Genomic DNA, 15,216 nt, shown 5'->3' with positions numbered 1-15,216 from the left:
TTAAAAATATCCTGCTTGGCACATGGTGCTGCACATCTGCAGTCTCAGCAACTCAGGAAGCTGAGGCAGGGGGATGGCAAGTTAGAGGAAGCCTCAGTAACTTAGAGAGCACCTGTCTCAACATTTAAAAGGCGTGGGTGGGAGGTGCTGGGGATGTAGCCCAGTGGCAAAGAGCTTCTAGGTTCAATCCTCAGTATCAAATAGTAATAATTTTGTTCTGCTTAATGTCTCCAGAGCTATTCAAAAGAGTACATCTTTGAAAGTAAGAAAAGAAAAACTGGAGGGAAGAGTTCATTAGAAGAACTAGAAGATGAGGTCAAGGAATTTGACCAGACAGTAGAAGCAAATGGCAAAGAGAGAAAGAGGTTGTGATTAAAAGATATGAGTGCTAGAGAAGCAATCGAGAAGACCCAGCCCAGCTTTTAGATATACTAGAAAGAGGAAGTACAGACCAATGAAGAGGAAGAAAACTGTACAGAAAGATTCAAGAGCAAGTTCTAGAGTTTGGAGACACACACACACACACACACACACACAAAAGAGTTTGGACATGAGCTCAGATGAAGAGGTCCCACTGGAAAATGAGAATGTCATTGGACATTCAGAAGTGGCCTGAGCTAACAAGATCCCAGAGGCAAAAAAGAAAGAAAGAAACCAGATAGTCTGGAACAGCCGTTCTCATGCTTCTCATGTAACCACGTGCTAGAAGATGGTGAAGGTCTTCAACATCCTGGGGGAAAGTCGTTACTTAGGTAATCTCTACAAACAGGAACTACAAAGGCTATCAATACCCCCTGGTATTATTCTATTTTCTGTTGCTATAACAAAATACCTGAGGCTAGTTCTTCTAAGAAAGAGACTTATTTAGCTTAAATATCTCCTACTAGGCTCCAGATTTAAAAAATTCCACTGCCTCAATGTTGCCACACTGAAGACCAAAGCTTCAATATATGAACCCTGGGGGCACAAACCATGTCCCAAACACAGTGTCCTTCAATTGGGGAAGTGTGGGGAGGGGCCTGGGCCTGGTGGAAGGGAACAGAATCCTCACCCACTGAAGCATGGAATCGGTGAAGACGGGAAACAGCATGTGCATGGTAGTGAGAGGTCATTACCAGAGGAGACAGCTGAGAATCGGAAGGAGTAGCTTGGGTGAGAAGGCATGGTGCAGGGCACTGGGACTTTTTATTATTGTGAGTCTCTGTGCACTGGAGGTTTCTTGGGCAGGAGGTGGAGATCGCATGAGCTGAGATGATCATCTCATTATGCGTCTTTGTTCTCCCCTTTTCTTCCACAGCCTTCTATTTGCACCAGATCTCACCCTCTTCCTTCACCCACTCATTCGTTTCCTAGGTGTGTCCTGGACCTGTGCAGGTTGATCTCGGAGCTGCCTAGGCTCAAGTTCTGCCCTCGAGGAGCCCCAGTGCAGTGGACTTGTGAACACTGCCCTGAGACAGCTTCCAGGGGCATGAAGCAGCTCCCAGCCCAGACGGCGGGCATCTGCCCAGTGCCTGTGGCTCCCAGCTTCTCGCCTGGCCTCATTACTGAGCTCAGCACCGAGTCCCAGACCCTGGAAAGATGGGTCATGGGCAGTGGAGAGGCCAGCTGAGAGTTCTCCTGCATGGCCACCAGCTGGATATGAGGGCAGGCAGCAACTGAATATTTTTATTTAAAAATAAAGAGGTACTAGAATGACTAAAATCAAGCATAAATAACTTGAACAAGAATTAGCAACCATGTATTTTCATAACAATTCATCACAGAATAACTCCTCCCGCATCTGACAGTGTCAGGGAGTGAGGCGTTTCCCATGTGGGAATTTTCTGGTTGACTGATTTTTACCATTGATTTGAGCAATTTTGCATCAAAATTATACCCAGATGAATCACAGATCTCCCTGTCTCCTCAGACAGCACCAGCTGACATTGTGTGCGCCTGAAGGGACATGAGTGTGTTTGTCCAGCAGTCTCCCTCCACAGATGGGGATGTGACCTTTTTCCAATGACTCAGGGCCATCGTTCATAAGTCCAGGTCATGGAGCTGAGCCGGAGCCCAGCAAAGCCTGTGGGTCCCCAGATGATGTCAGACCTGCTCAGATCAGAGGCCAGCCTCTGGGCTTCTCTGACTTCATCCAGGGAGGACTGGAAGACCCTCAGCTTGGAGGCTCAGGAAGGAAGGCACGGGGATTGCAGTTCCCTGGCATCTCCTGGGCACATGCACTGATGCTTCATGAGTAGCCTGGGCTTCGCTTGTCCTCTCAGACCCCCGGGGCTTGGAACCACAGAGAGAGCAGCTACCATGGAAGAGACAGGCCATGAAACGCGCAGCTAGACCTGCAGTCACCTCCTGAGATGGCTACTTATCTCAGGAACTCAGCCCGGGGGGACTAGAGAAGGTTCCCCAAAGGCAAATGTGAGAACAAATGCCACCAGACACCCCTAATGAAAGCCATGACCAGGGACAGCAGGTGGGCAGATGTGGGAAATAGGAGGCTGTCCATCACTGTCCATAAAGTTTGAATTTGGGCTCAAATCAGAGGGCCCAGGTCATCTCTCATCTGGTCCCCAAATATCAGCTGTGATGGGGACTGTTACTGGCTGAGTTGTGTCCCTCCACAACCCATGAGTTACAGCGATAACCTCTAGTACCCCACTGTGTGGCTGTATTTGGAGAAAGGGTCTTTAAAGAGGCCATTAAGGCAAAATTAAGTCATCATGGTGAACCCCAATGTGACTGGTGTCCTTATAAGAAGAGGAGATTAGGACGCAAGACACAGACCAAGGGTCAGCCATGTGAGGACATGGGGACATGGTGACCACTGGTCAGCCAAGGAGAGAGACCATGAAGGAAGCCAGCCCTGCTGACCCCATGCCCTCACACCCCCGGGGGTCAAGCACTGTGAGGAATCGGTGTCTGTTGCTTAAGGTCCCTTGTCTGTGGGACTGTCACAGAGGCCCCTACAGCCTGATGCAGTGACCAACACCAGCAGATAGGAATCACATGGGGAAGGACAGAGCTGCAGGGAAGGACGGCCAGCTTATAGGGCTTCTCCACTCTTCCTGTCCAGACCTCGGAGTGGCCATGTAAAGACTGTATGTTTTATAATTTTAAAAATTCACTATGTTCCCTTTGAAAACGCTGAGATATGCTTTGGATTTCCACCCAAGTGCAAAGGCCTGAAGTGTTTGAATTCTGAGGAAAGACAGGGGCTCTCTGCTCACAGGCCCTGACTGAAGTCTGGGTGGTCTTTGCCACTAAATCACAGCTGCTCGACAGTGCTTCCAAACAACTGCTGGTCCTGCTTAAACCCTGCCATGGGCACCCACGGCCTCTGGATAAAGACAAAATCCCAGGTGTGGGTCCACACGGCAGGCCCCTCCTGCTGCTCAGCTGACCACTCAAGCTGACCTGGTCCTTCAGGGCAGGGACACAGACTCCCTCCTGGCCCAGGGCCTCAGACAAATATTCCATCCAGGAACCTCCTGACCTAATTAGCACCTATCACCATGCAGGCTGCAGCTGTGCCATCCCCTTCGGGGAGGCCTTGCCTGGCCAGCCCCTTCTCACACTAGCCCAAGTCCAATTCTCTGTCACCTCTTAGTTATTCACGTCTGTTTCCCCCATGAGGGGTGGGACCACAGGGGTGCATGGCACTCATGAGAGGTGGATTGCCTCAGGGATTCACCCCAGGGCGGGAACACAGACAACTGGTGAATGCAGGAGCCATAACTGACCCAGACAATGCCAGCTGGACATTTGGCCTCACTCTTGGGCTTAGCTTATGGAATCTACTATAGTTTGCATCTGAAATGTCCCCAAGGCCCGTGTGTTGAAGGCTTGTTTGGCAGAGTGGTGCTATCGGGAGGCTGTGGAGCACTCAAGAGGTGGGGCCTAGTGAGAGGTCTCTAGGTCATTGGAGGTGTGCCCTCATGGGACCCATGAGTGAGTGGCTTTACTCAACACAGCTCCTGCCACACTGTGCTGGCTCACCACAGGCTCCAAAGCAAAGGGGCCACTTGGCCACGAACGGAGACCTCCAATTCTGTGAGCTAAAGTAAACCTTTTTTCTTTACAAGTTGATTGTCTAAGGTATTTGTTGATAGCACAGTCTCTGTATAGGACAGGCCAGAAAAACTGCTGCTGACTTCACAGGAAGAAGAGGAAGGAAAGAGGTAGAAGAAAGCAAGTCAAGCATGAGCATCGGCTGAGCACCTATCATGTGTGCCGTTGTGCATGCAGACCTCTAGGTCACCCATTTCCACATTCATCATTTCAGCGGATCAATAGCAACCCTTTAAAGGTAGGTAATGCTGTCCCCATTTCTATAGGCAAGGAAAGGCTCAGAGAGGTTAAGTAAGTTTGCCCAACAGTACAGAGCTGATAAGGCTCAGAGTTGTCTTTGGACTTGGGTCTGCCTGAGCTCAAAGGCCATGCTCTCCCCATCACCCCACTAGCTGGAATCACATCAAATGGGTAAAGGAAGCCTGGCTCCTATCTATGTGCCATCATGGGCCAAGGTAGCTGAAGTCATGTCAGGGGACCTTGAGTCCATGTGAGAACCCAACACTGCCTGCCTTGAACATCCACCCCACCATCAGAAGTAACTGTTTATAAATACAGATTCTGCCATGATTAATACGACACAAACTCCTCTAAGTGGATCTGTCTGCTGAATTCATGGCAGGCGGGCACATGCACATTGAAACGGCCACCATTTAATGTGCTTCCTGCACAGCTGTAAGAGGGTACTAGGTGACATATTGTGGAGGAGGAAGAGGAGCATAGTTCTTTCACTATTTGTGTAAGAAGGCAGACTTCAAGAGTCCCCCACATAGGTGCTTGTTCATGCCCCAATGTGCCCCAGAGAGATGCACAGGGCATGCCAGGCCCCTGGGGAGGGCTCATGGCTGGGAGAGGGCAGCATTTCCCTGGACCTTGAAGGTTGAATCGTTTAAATAATTGAAAAATCAAGACTTAATGAAACTTCAATTTTAAAAATGCGACAGTAAGAGGGCCTGACCCTGTGGTGCAAAGTGCCGAATTTCAAGTGAGTCACTCAGGTGCCCTCTTCTATTTCTACACAAGAGCCCGGCGATGATAATCAAGAAGGCTGTAACTGAGCTGAGGACTTAACACCCAAGTCATCAGAGGTGACCCTGCCAACCTGGCCTTCTGTCAAGAACCAGCTTCCAGGGCCTTCCGAATGCCCGTGCTCCGGGAAAAGGAGACCTAATTTTTTTCTCCCCACGATCTGCCTTGCGTTTCCTGTTCCCTTATGGCCTTGTCCTTGCCCCCACCCGGTCCCAGCCCTGCCCCAGCTCCACATGCCCCTGCGCCCTCCACCCAGCCGCCACACTCACATGGAGAGCACCTTCACTTCCAGTATCTCGTGCCTCAGCTCCAGGCATCTTGTGGAGTTATATTCAAAAGGCCCCTCGTAAAATTCAAAGTACCTGAGGACCAACAGGGACAGAGGTTACACAGAGAAGCAAGCCAGGCTTTCTGGGCCCGCCAAGGACTGCCAAGGGAGGCGGGGGTGGGGGAGTGGGGGGTCTGTCTCAGTCAAACAAATAGAGCCAATCAGCCCCACCGCAGCAGAGGACCTGGGGCTGGGGTTGGGTTCCAGGAGGGTGGTCAGTTACTGAGAGCACTCTGCTGCCCTGGGGCTAGAAGCACCTACAGTAGCAAGAACCCATTTCAGCCGTGACATGCAGTAGTAGGTCTGGTTCCAAGTTTGTGGCTGTGAAGGAGGAGCCAGAGGAGAGACGCTATGTACTGTGATCAGACAAAGATGAGAGGCCAGGAGGCAGCAGTCCTGGGAGGCCGGCAGGGAGCCAGCCCGCCAGCAGCCACCGGCCCTTCCTGACCCCATTTCTCTTTTTCCTTCTGGGACAATGTCTACAACACAGCCACAGGCAGGGCTGGATGTCTGCTGCTTTTTTCTACTTAGGGAGCATTTCCATTTCTCTCCACTCACTCCCTGTGCGCTCCCCTCTGTGAGGCAGCTGAGGCTGATGTTTCTTTCTCCCCATTTGGCAGCTGAGAACACTGAGGCTAAACAGAGGCCCAGGTCACACTGTAAGTGCAGGGAAGGCCTGGGGTTTGGCCGAGGGCCACCTGAAGAGGAGTTGAGCTTTTTCTGCACCAGCTGGCTCCAGACAGGTCACAGCCACCACAGGGTCCCTCTGTCAGGTTCATGCAGAATGATACTACCCATTTCAGCCAGCACTTACTGAGGCCTGGCCACAGGGCACTGCCAGGCCAAGTGTTGACTTTTAATCTTTCCCACTAGACTGTGAAAGAAATGATCAGCACAAGCAAACCACACACACAGGCCCTGGGAGTTACCTCTTCCCCAGTGTCACCTGGTTGGCAGGGAGCAGAGCTGGGGCATGAACCTGCATGTTGATTCAAGGCTGCGCTTGCCCCCACTAGCTACACAGACAGCTGGTGTCCCTGGAAGGCCTTCAGATCTTCCACAACCACGGGATAAGAAGCACCTCTTGGGACAGAGTCACCCCTCTCCACAGCTTCTCTCTTTCCAGAGGTGGCTCAACAGCTGGGGCAGACAGAGCCAGGAGGGCTGAATTCCAGCATAGCCTTGACACCAATCCAGATGCCTGCAGAGCCACACCACATAAATGTGGGAACAGTGGCCTCATGACAGGGAGCCCTCAAGAACCAAAAGTGAAAGAGGCACCCAGGGCTGTTGCAGGGCCAGGACCAGGGACAGAAATGCAAGCCTCCCTCCAGCAAGTCCCAGCACCTCCCAGCACAGAGTGGCTGTCACTCCACGTGTCCCCTTATACACAGAACTGCCATGTACAAACACGGACAGGCTGCCTTGGAAATCCCAAAACATTTTACCTGACATAGTGACTTCTTTTTAAAATATTTGTGTTTTAAATAATTAAAAAATATAATTTCCGTATTTAATATTTTTAAAGTTTTATTCATATATTCTTAATTTTAATATACTCTAATAGTTAATTTAAGTAACATAATTACATATTTAAGTATTGTTTTTTGGGGGTTTTTTTAATTTTTTTTTTTTTAGCTTTTTTAGGTGGACACAATATCTTTATTTTATTTTTATGTGGTGCTAAGGATCTAACCCAGTGCCTAGCATGCCAGGCGAGCATGCTATCACTTGAACCACATCCCCAGCCCTTAAGTAATGTTAAATGATATTTTTAATATAAAAATATTTTATACAACAAATTGGCTGCTTGTTCTTATATGAGCTAATAAGAACTAGAGCTGGGAAAGGTGGCATATACCTGTAATCCCAGTGGCTCAGAAGGCTGAGGCAGGAGGATCATGAGTTCAAAGCCAGCCTCATCAACTTAGTGAGACCCTAAGCAATTCAACAAGACCCTATTTCTAAATAAAATACAAAAAAGGGCTGAGGATATGGCTCAGTGGTTAAGCACCCTTGGGTTCAATCCTCAGTACAAAAAAAAAGAGAGAGCTAATAAGAACTAGAGACTGAGGCTAAACAGAGGCCCAGGTCACAATGTCAAGTGCAGGGAAGGCCTGGGGCTTGGCCAAGGGCCACCTCCAGAGGAGTTGAGCTTTTTCAGTACCAGCTGGCTCCGGACAGGTCACAGCCACCACAGGGTCTATATCAAACTCACCTTTTCCTCTCTGGTTCCCTTGTGTTTTAGAACTCCCTTCTCTGTATTTCTCAACTGGCAAATTCATAGAGATTCTTCCGCACCTAGCTCAAATGCTCATACTTTCAGGAAGCCTTCTCTTACGCTGACCCATGGGCTCCCAGTCTACTGTCTCTAAATTAGAGAAAATAATATTGTATTGCATTTTTTTTTTTAATACCATGGTCCTTCCAAACGCCAAGTCTCTCAAACACAAGGACTATGTCTTTATTTCTCTCTCTACCTTCTGTACTACAGAGGCAGGAAAGCTAAAGACTACATTTCCCAGACTCCTTTGCAGCTAGGGCCCTGGGTGCAATTTAGGTTCAACCAATCAGAAGCATTTGCACAAGACCTTTTTCAGAGCTGTTACAGGAGAAGATGGAGAGTTGCAAGGCATGGTTTTGTTGGTGGAGAATGCGGTCCAGGTGGCATGGCTCTTGGAAACTGCAGCAGTGGCAGCACCTTTGTGATTTTTATCAGGGGCAGCAGTTTTCATGATGGCCCCTTGTTATAATGCAGTTTTCCATTCCTGGAAGTGAACCATTTTTCAGTTTTCTCAAAGATTTGGAGCCAGCTGTCCCCTTAATAAATCCCTTTCTCCTTTAACTAGCTGACATGGATTCTATTGTCTGCAACTGAGAACAAGGGGTCAACCTGGGGCCACCAGGCCAGTCCATGACCTTGGTTCTGTCTCAAGTAGTTTTCCAGGCACACAGCAGTAAGTGAGGTCTGGTGTCTTATCACAAGCACCGTCTTTTGCAACCAGAGCCGGTGTCACTAAGCCTTTGGAACCAAGATCCCCGCCTGCTGCTAAGAAAAGCTCTAGATGCAAATGATGCTGGAGATAATTAGGAGACTCATTCTAGAATCCTCAGGGAGCTGGGAGATTTGCAGACCCATCTCCGCTGTGGCTGCAAGCCAGCTGTGTGACTTTGGGTAAATCACCTCCCCTCTCTGTGTCTTCTCCCTAAAGCAATCTGTTTGAACTAGACAACATCTTCCCTCTGACCAGCCAGCTTCCCGTATCCTCCAGAATGCTGACCTGCCTCCTTTCACCCAGCCCCCACCTGGTCCCCATTTCTCTTGAATCCCCAATATCACTCATATACCAAATCAGCCAGTAGAATGACTCCAGTCTTGTGCCATATGTCTGGTGGCTCTTAGGTGGGGAGGCTTTAAGAACTGGACTTACATCCCTCATTAGCCACTGCTATGGTCTGAATGTTTGTGTCCCCCAAGATGATGGTTTTAGAAGGTAAGCCCTTTGGGAGGTGAGGGGAGCAGAGGCCTCATGACTGGAGCTACTATCCTTATAAAAGAGGCCCAAGGTAGACCTTTTCTTTCCATCAGGTGAGAACAAGGTGACAAGGTACTGCCTAAGAGCCAGGAAGTAGGCTCTCACCTGAATCTTGGACTTTTAGCCTCCACAACTGTGAGGAGTTAACTTCTATTGTCTATAAGCCACCCAGTCTATGGTATTTTCTTACAGCAGCCCAAACGATGACACTAAGATCACCACAGCCCTGGCATCCAACTAAGCGAGCTAACGTCAGACCTGTGCCTTCCCTGAGCCTCAGTTTCCTCATTTGAAAAATCAGCAAAGACAGTGCCGGGCACGAGCAGCAGAGCTGAGATAAGACACTGGGGAGCATTTCTGGGAGGGACTGGCTTTCAAGAAGTGCCAAGAAATGCTCGCATGTGCTGTCCCCTTTCTCCTGCCACTAAAGGGCAAGTGCTGCCAGCAGATGCCACAGGGAGGCCCAGGAAGTCAGAGACTCGCTTCCAGTCCCTCGGCAGGTTGACGGCAGAGCTGAGTCAGGGATGAATAACTCAGGAAGCTTCTCTACCATCTGCTCTGGCAACACCCCCTTCTGCCAAGATTAGTAAACCTCCCCCTGCCACCCTGCGGATGAAGCTCATGCCAAGTTCTGCCTGGGCCTGGGGACGTCCTTGATCATCCCGTCTCTGCTGCAGACTCCATGCATTAACCATGGGTTTCCAATGCTTTGACCCTGGGGTCTTGCCAGGGGTGGTCAGTTCCTAGAGACAGTAACAAACGAGTCCACAGTGTACCTTTCATATGCAAGCCAACCCACGCTCAGCCCGGCCCCAGCCACTCCTCCGGGGGACTTCCACACTCTGGACCTCTAGTCCCCTGCTCCAATCACCCCAGGGCCAGGTACTGGGCACCTAGGGACAGCCCCAACACCCCAGAGCCAAAGGTATTATTCAAACGAGCCAATCCCAAGCCTGCAAACTTTGCCTCACCCGTTCCTGCTGCTGGAAGGCTCCTGCCTGCATTTGCCCTGTGCTTCCTCTGCTTCCTGACTGGCCCTCGGGCTTCCCAGGCAGCCCTGCTTATGGCTTAAAACCCCTTCCCTCGTGAGTCATTTCTGTAACTGCATCTTACCCCAGTGGACCAACGCAATGACAGGTCCCCTGAAAACTCTCTATGTGGTACCTCAGCCAAGCCATCAACACTGCTCCCTGCCTGGGTCTGGAGCCTCGCTTCTCCCATCTGGAAAAGGGAGACCAGCTCCTTCCCTCTCTGTTCCCCTGGGCTTCCTCACTGGGGGCTGTACTACCCGCTTGGTCTCTAAAGATGACTGACTTGGGAAACACAAAACTAGGGACAGCCCCAACACCCCAGAGCCAAAGAAATTATTCAGAGAAGTACTGCCACGCTGGGTCAGCTGAACTTCTGCCTCTGATAGGACGCCCGAGGATGGGGTCTGCATGAAGCCAGGCAACGCCCCGTGTGGCCTGGATACAGAGCACCATGGAGACTCAGGAAACCATGCACACTCAGGGGGCTTTGTATGCTGACGTGAGAAGATCCTCACATGATAGTGTTGAGTGCAAAACGCAAGGTCCAGCACTGTCGTCTCCAAAATAAATCACGCATGCCACTGGGGGTGACTGAGCCAGAAGAACCAAGGTGGGGCGGTGATGGGGTTTCTTGTAAAAATGCTTTTCCATATTTTTATAAATTTCTGGGTTATGATTCTTTTACAACCAGAAAGCACTAATAGATGGTCTTTGCCTTTAAGTCATGGGCCTCCCTCTGAACATCTTAAGCTTCCCTTTGGCCTGTGAGGAGTCAGAGAGAGGGGGTCTCTCTAACCTTCTACACTACACACACTTTGCAAGACAGTGAATCACATTCTCTCCTCTCAGTTATGCAAAGCCACCTCCACCCAGCTCAAAGGGGAGGGGACACCGCATCACCTATGCATCTCTCGCAGTTCTACCATCTGCTTTATAGGGAGCCCAGCTCTGCTCCAATGGCATTTGGCTTCCAGTAGCCAAATCTGATGCTGGTGCTAGGCCACAGCCAATCTGCCCCTGTCCCTGTGCAGCCCTAGCTGCCTGGTCCACAGATGAAAAGCCAAATGTAAAGGCCTACAGAAGGGCCCCAGGTGGCCCTGAACATGAGTCCCCTCATCCCACTCAAACTTGGGCTCCAGCCCACAGAGAGCCTGGTCCTGTATTCCCACCAGCCCTTCCTCACAAGCCTGCCCCATGGTCTCCTCTGCTAGCCTGATTCCCCTCCAGAGTCTCTCCAGAGTGGTGTCTTCATCCTTGGAGGTCACAATACTCTGGGCCAGCAACCACCGACCGGTACAGATGAGACGCACACATTCAGCTTTCTAGAACACTTCCGCCCAACTCACAGACGCTCCACAGAGCACAGGAGCCAGGGCCATCCCTGTGTCATACAAGAGGCCTGCTAGGCCTCTCCTCCAGCCCCAGGAGCAGGGAAGCTACCCAGCCAAGCAGTCTGAATACCTGGGCTCCTTTCAGCCTGGGGCAGAGTCGTAAAGAACCTCAGAGTAGTTTATTTCACACTGGTAGGATCACCACTAACTAGCTCACGTGGCCCCTTTGGGCAAATCTGGAAGAAAGCACCCTTTTCTCTAGATTCATTAAGCCACATGCCAGGCATGTGGCTGGCTGGTCAAGTGAAAATGAGCTGATTTCAGCCCAACCTGTCTCCTTGATTGGGAGTCTTTGTGCCGTGCCCATCCTGAGTAACGGTATGAAACAGCCTGATCCTGGACTTCAACCTTGTTCATTTCATTCTCCCAACATCCCCATGAGACAGGTATTATTTCCTCCAGTTTATATCAGAAACTCAGGCTGCAAGGGCTAGGGCAACTTGCCTAAGATCCTTCAGGTAATAAATGGTGGCACTAGAAACGAAACCTCAGGTTCATGAGATCTCGGAATCCTGGGTCTTAATGACTTCAACGTGCCCCTCTCCCTGACTCCAACAGCACAGTTCTCTCAGGGTTTTCTCAGCATACAGCCCCCTCCCCCTCCCAGGGATAATAGCCCTTCAGAGGGCTCAGTGCTATTTCTAGAGCCAGAACAGCTGCCGGCTGGAGCTGGTACACTACCCATCAGCGAATGCTCAGAAACCAGAGCCGGAAGACAGCAGCCTGGCAATTCCAGGGCTGCAGCGTCTTCCCGGTCAGTCTAGAAAGAGGTCAGCAGGAGACACCACAGTGGCAGTGAAGAGCCCTGGCTGGGAGCCTGGCTGGACCATGGCCCTGCTCGGCAGCCTCAGGCTTCCCCTGCCCTCTCTGGGCCACAATTCCTCACCTGTCCCCAGGAATTTGAGACATCAAGGTCTAAAAGCAAAAGGCCTGATGCTCTAGGGCAGCCCTAGCATTCCTGAGGTCAATCTGCTCCCATGGGCACCTTCCACCAAGCCTGGGCTGTCATTTCTGACACGTGGTGGGGCAAAGCCACATGCCCAGACTCACACCTCCTTCCTCCAGCCAAAGGTTCTGCAGGGCGGAGGCACAGGGTCCAGCTCATCCCCTGCAAAGGTACCAAGGCAGTGATCTTATTTCTCGGGCCAGACCAGGAAGGTCTGAAAGCTCCCTTCTATGAAATTCAGCTCAAAAGCCTGGGATACTCAGTGTGTCTACATCAGCACTGGTCAGTGTCCTTAATGTTCCTAGTGGGCTATGACCCTCCTCCAGTGCCCAAGACAAGTACCTCCTCTTCATCTCCTCTGCAGAGCAGGGACCTGACTTGGTCTTCCTGTCTCACCCGGGCTGGTTTCTCTGTCTAGAACTTCAGTGCGTCTTCCTACTCATCCCTCAGAGGTCACCTGGTTGGCTTCCTTTGGTCACTTCTCCCCCAGCCCTCCTTATGCTGAATGACAAGCCATCCCTCCATGGCTCGTCAGGGCCCCTCCACAGGCTGAGAGTTGCTCTTCTCTTCCACCCACTGAAGGTTCACTGAACTTCTACTAAGTCCAGGCACCGTTTAGGGCAGAACCCAGTGATGATCTAGGCATTCAAAACCGCTCCCTCCTGGACACTGCCAAGGGGTGAGGATCAGATATTTATAACAGAGTGACGGCGACCATGAAATCTATCAAAATAAATAAATAAATAAATAAATAAATAGCAGGGTAGGAGACAGAGGACACCTGAGGCCAGTCAAGGAAGGTCTCCTTGGACAGGGGACATAATGCAAGGGGTGGAGCCTTATGCAGATGTGCAGGAAGAACTTCCCAGAGAGGGAACCGTGAGTGAACACAGATGCTCTGAGGACAGCCAGAGGTGGCCAGCTGCAGGTCCACCAGCAGCCAGTGTGGTGGGAAGAGGGGTGGGGGGTCAGAAGGCAGCAGGCCTGGGACACACTGGGCCTGTGGGCCACCCAGCATCGCGGTGCTCAGAGCATTCAAACAGGGGAACACCAACATCTGATTTAAAAGGTCACGCTGTCTGCCAAGGGACTTGGGAAGGAGGAAAGGAAACAGCGCAGAGTGGGGGACCTGATGCTGTTCCCAAAGGCTGAGCAGGTGGGGGAAGAGACAGGCCTAGCAGGTAGCTGAGGGACTGGACCGGTGGGATGTGCTGATGGCCAAGATTCAGCAAGTCAGAGGGGGGGGGGTGTCTATGGTAACCAACAACTTTAGCTTGAACAACAGGTAGGGGATGGAGCCATTTACGGAAGGGGAGAGGAAAGTTTTGGCGTGTGAATGGAAAGGGGAGTGGGCCATGTGAAGTCACCATGACCTCAGACATCCGAGGAGAGATAACAGGTAGGCAGTCAGATACGCACACCTGTGGCCCAGAGCAGAGGATGGGGCTGGAGATACATGTTCCCAATCAAAGGACAAGGACTCCTTGAGAAGTCGGGGAAAGCGAGCAGACAGAATGAACAAGAGGGCCCAGGGCAGGCCTGAGGTCAGCCCTTGGTGGCAGAGAGACACAAAGAAGGAGGGCAGGTGGGAGGAAAACCCAGACAAGGATGCTCCGAGCAGAGAGCGCCCCCCGGGCCAGAAGGGCAAGTCCATCCAGAGCTGATGGGGTCCAGGAGGGAGGGAGGGCAAGACCAGTGAGACAACTAGGGGGCCACCAGTGGTCTTGACAGGGGCAGGTACACTCTGTGGGCAGAAGCTGAGGCAAGGCAGCTGCCATGACGCTGACCGTGAAGTCGCAGTAAGGAAAACCAAGGGGGGGTGGGTAGAGCTAGGTCCTGGGGGAGTGGAGGGGACAGGAGGTGATCGATGTGGAGGAGGAGGAAGGGATGGACTTAACATGTTCTTCGAGGCTCTAATGGGCAGACCCAAGAGCCAGCTGAGCATCAGGGAGGGAAGGTTTACCTTCAACACATGGAGCACATTCTGACCAGGGTCCTGTGTGCAGGCCCCGTCTCTGCCTGTTCGTGATTCCCCATCACCTATAATCCCAGCACAGTCTTGGTAGCCATGGATTAAGGAGGATGCAGGGCTATGCGTAGCTACATAGAGCCTCTAGATGCTTCTAGAACTTCTAGCTTCTAGGGAACACTTGCAAGTATCCCCCATCCGATTACCAGGTAGATGCTGGGTCTTCTCTGCCCAACTCCAGCCCCTTTTCTTCCTATTCTCCATTTCCTTTCATCCTCACTGCTTCGCAAGGCCTCCTACCTTTGCCAGGGACTGGAATGAACTTCTGGAAGACAAGCGAAGAGGAAGTAAGTACAGGGTCTGTGAGGCAGGGGAGGAGGGAGATGTGGTCATGGCGGCTAAAGGGAGGAGCATGGGGAGCTGACCCGGGTCAGGAGGGGTTGGGGTGAGGATGATGCTCCACCCTCCTCACTAGATTTTTCTGGGATAAAGAAGCAGCGTGATGTAAAGCAATAAGAGGTAAAGTCACCAGGGGTCTGTGCACACACAACCTTCACGGTTCTTCATCAGATGCATGTTCAGGAAATGGTGTTCCCATGATCTGAGGGGTTCTGGCTTCCTAATGTCAAGAGATCACCTATGGGACACCTGCACAGGCCCAAGAGAAGAGATGGTGGTTTTGCAAGAATCAGCCTTCAAGTCTCTTAAAAGTAACTCATGCAACCAACATCATTACGACCTACTCATCAGAGCATCTCTCTACAGCAGGGGAGACTAATAATATATTTCATAGCTGCATGACTCCAAAATAAGTGATTTTTTTAAAAGTCAGTTAAAAGTATGGAACCATTTTTTTGTTTGTTTGTTTCACCAGCACCCACACTAGAAGATTTTGCTAACCTGACTCTCCAAATTCTTGCCAGC

At 51.0% G+C, this 15,216-nt stretch overlaps 1 protein-coding gene across 9 annotated transcripts in view; it reads right to left on the bottom strand.

Moving 5' to 3' along the window:
• St8sia5 (ST8 alpha-N-acetyl-neuraminide alpha-2,8-sialyltransferase 5) overlaps positions 1-15,216 on the bottom strand; it is a 64,007-nt gene that overhangs the window by 16,629 nt on the left and 32,162 nt on the right. For 6 of the 9 annotated variants that reach the window (XM_048806272.1, XM_015482410.2, XM_048806275.1 and 3 more), the window contains one exon: positions 5,361-5,453. The exons of the other annotated variants lie outside the window; for them this stretch is intronic. In XM_048806272.1, the coding sequence (XP_048662229.1) occupies positions 5,361-5,453 (93 nt within the window). The remainder of the gene's footprint in view (positions 1-5,360; positions 5,454-15,216) is intronic. 9 annotated transcript variants of the gene reach the window in all.

Source organism: Marmota marmota, unplaced genomic scaffold, assembly GCF_001458135.2.
Source record: "Marmota marmota marmota unplaced genomic scaffold, marMar, whole genome shotgun sequence".
In the NCBI taxonomy this organism is placed as follows: Eukaryota; Metazoa; Chordata; class Mammalia; order Rodentia; family Sciuridae; genus Marmota; species Marmota marmota.
The sequence above is the reverse complement of the archived record's forward strand: the minus strand, read 5'-3'. Positions and strand labels throughout refer to the sequence as shown.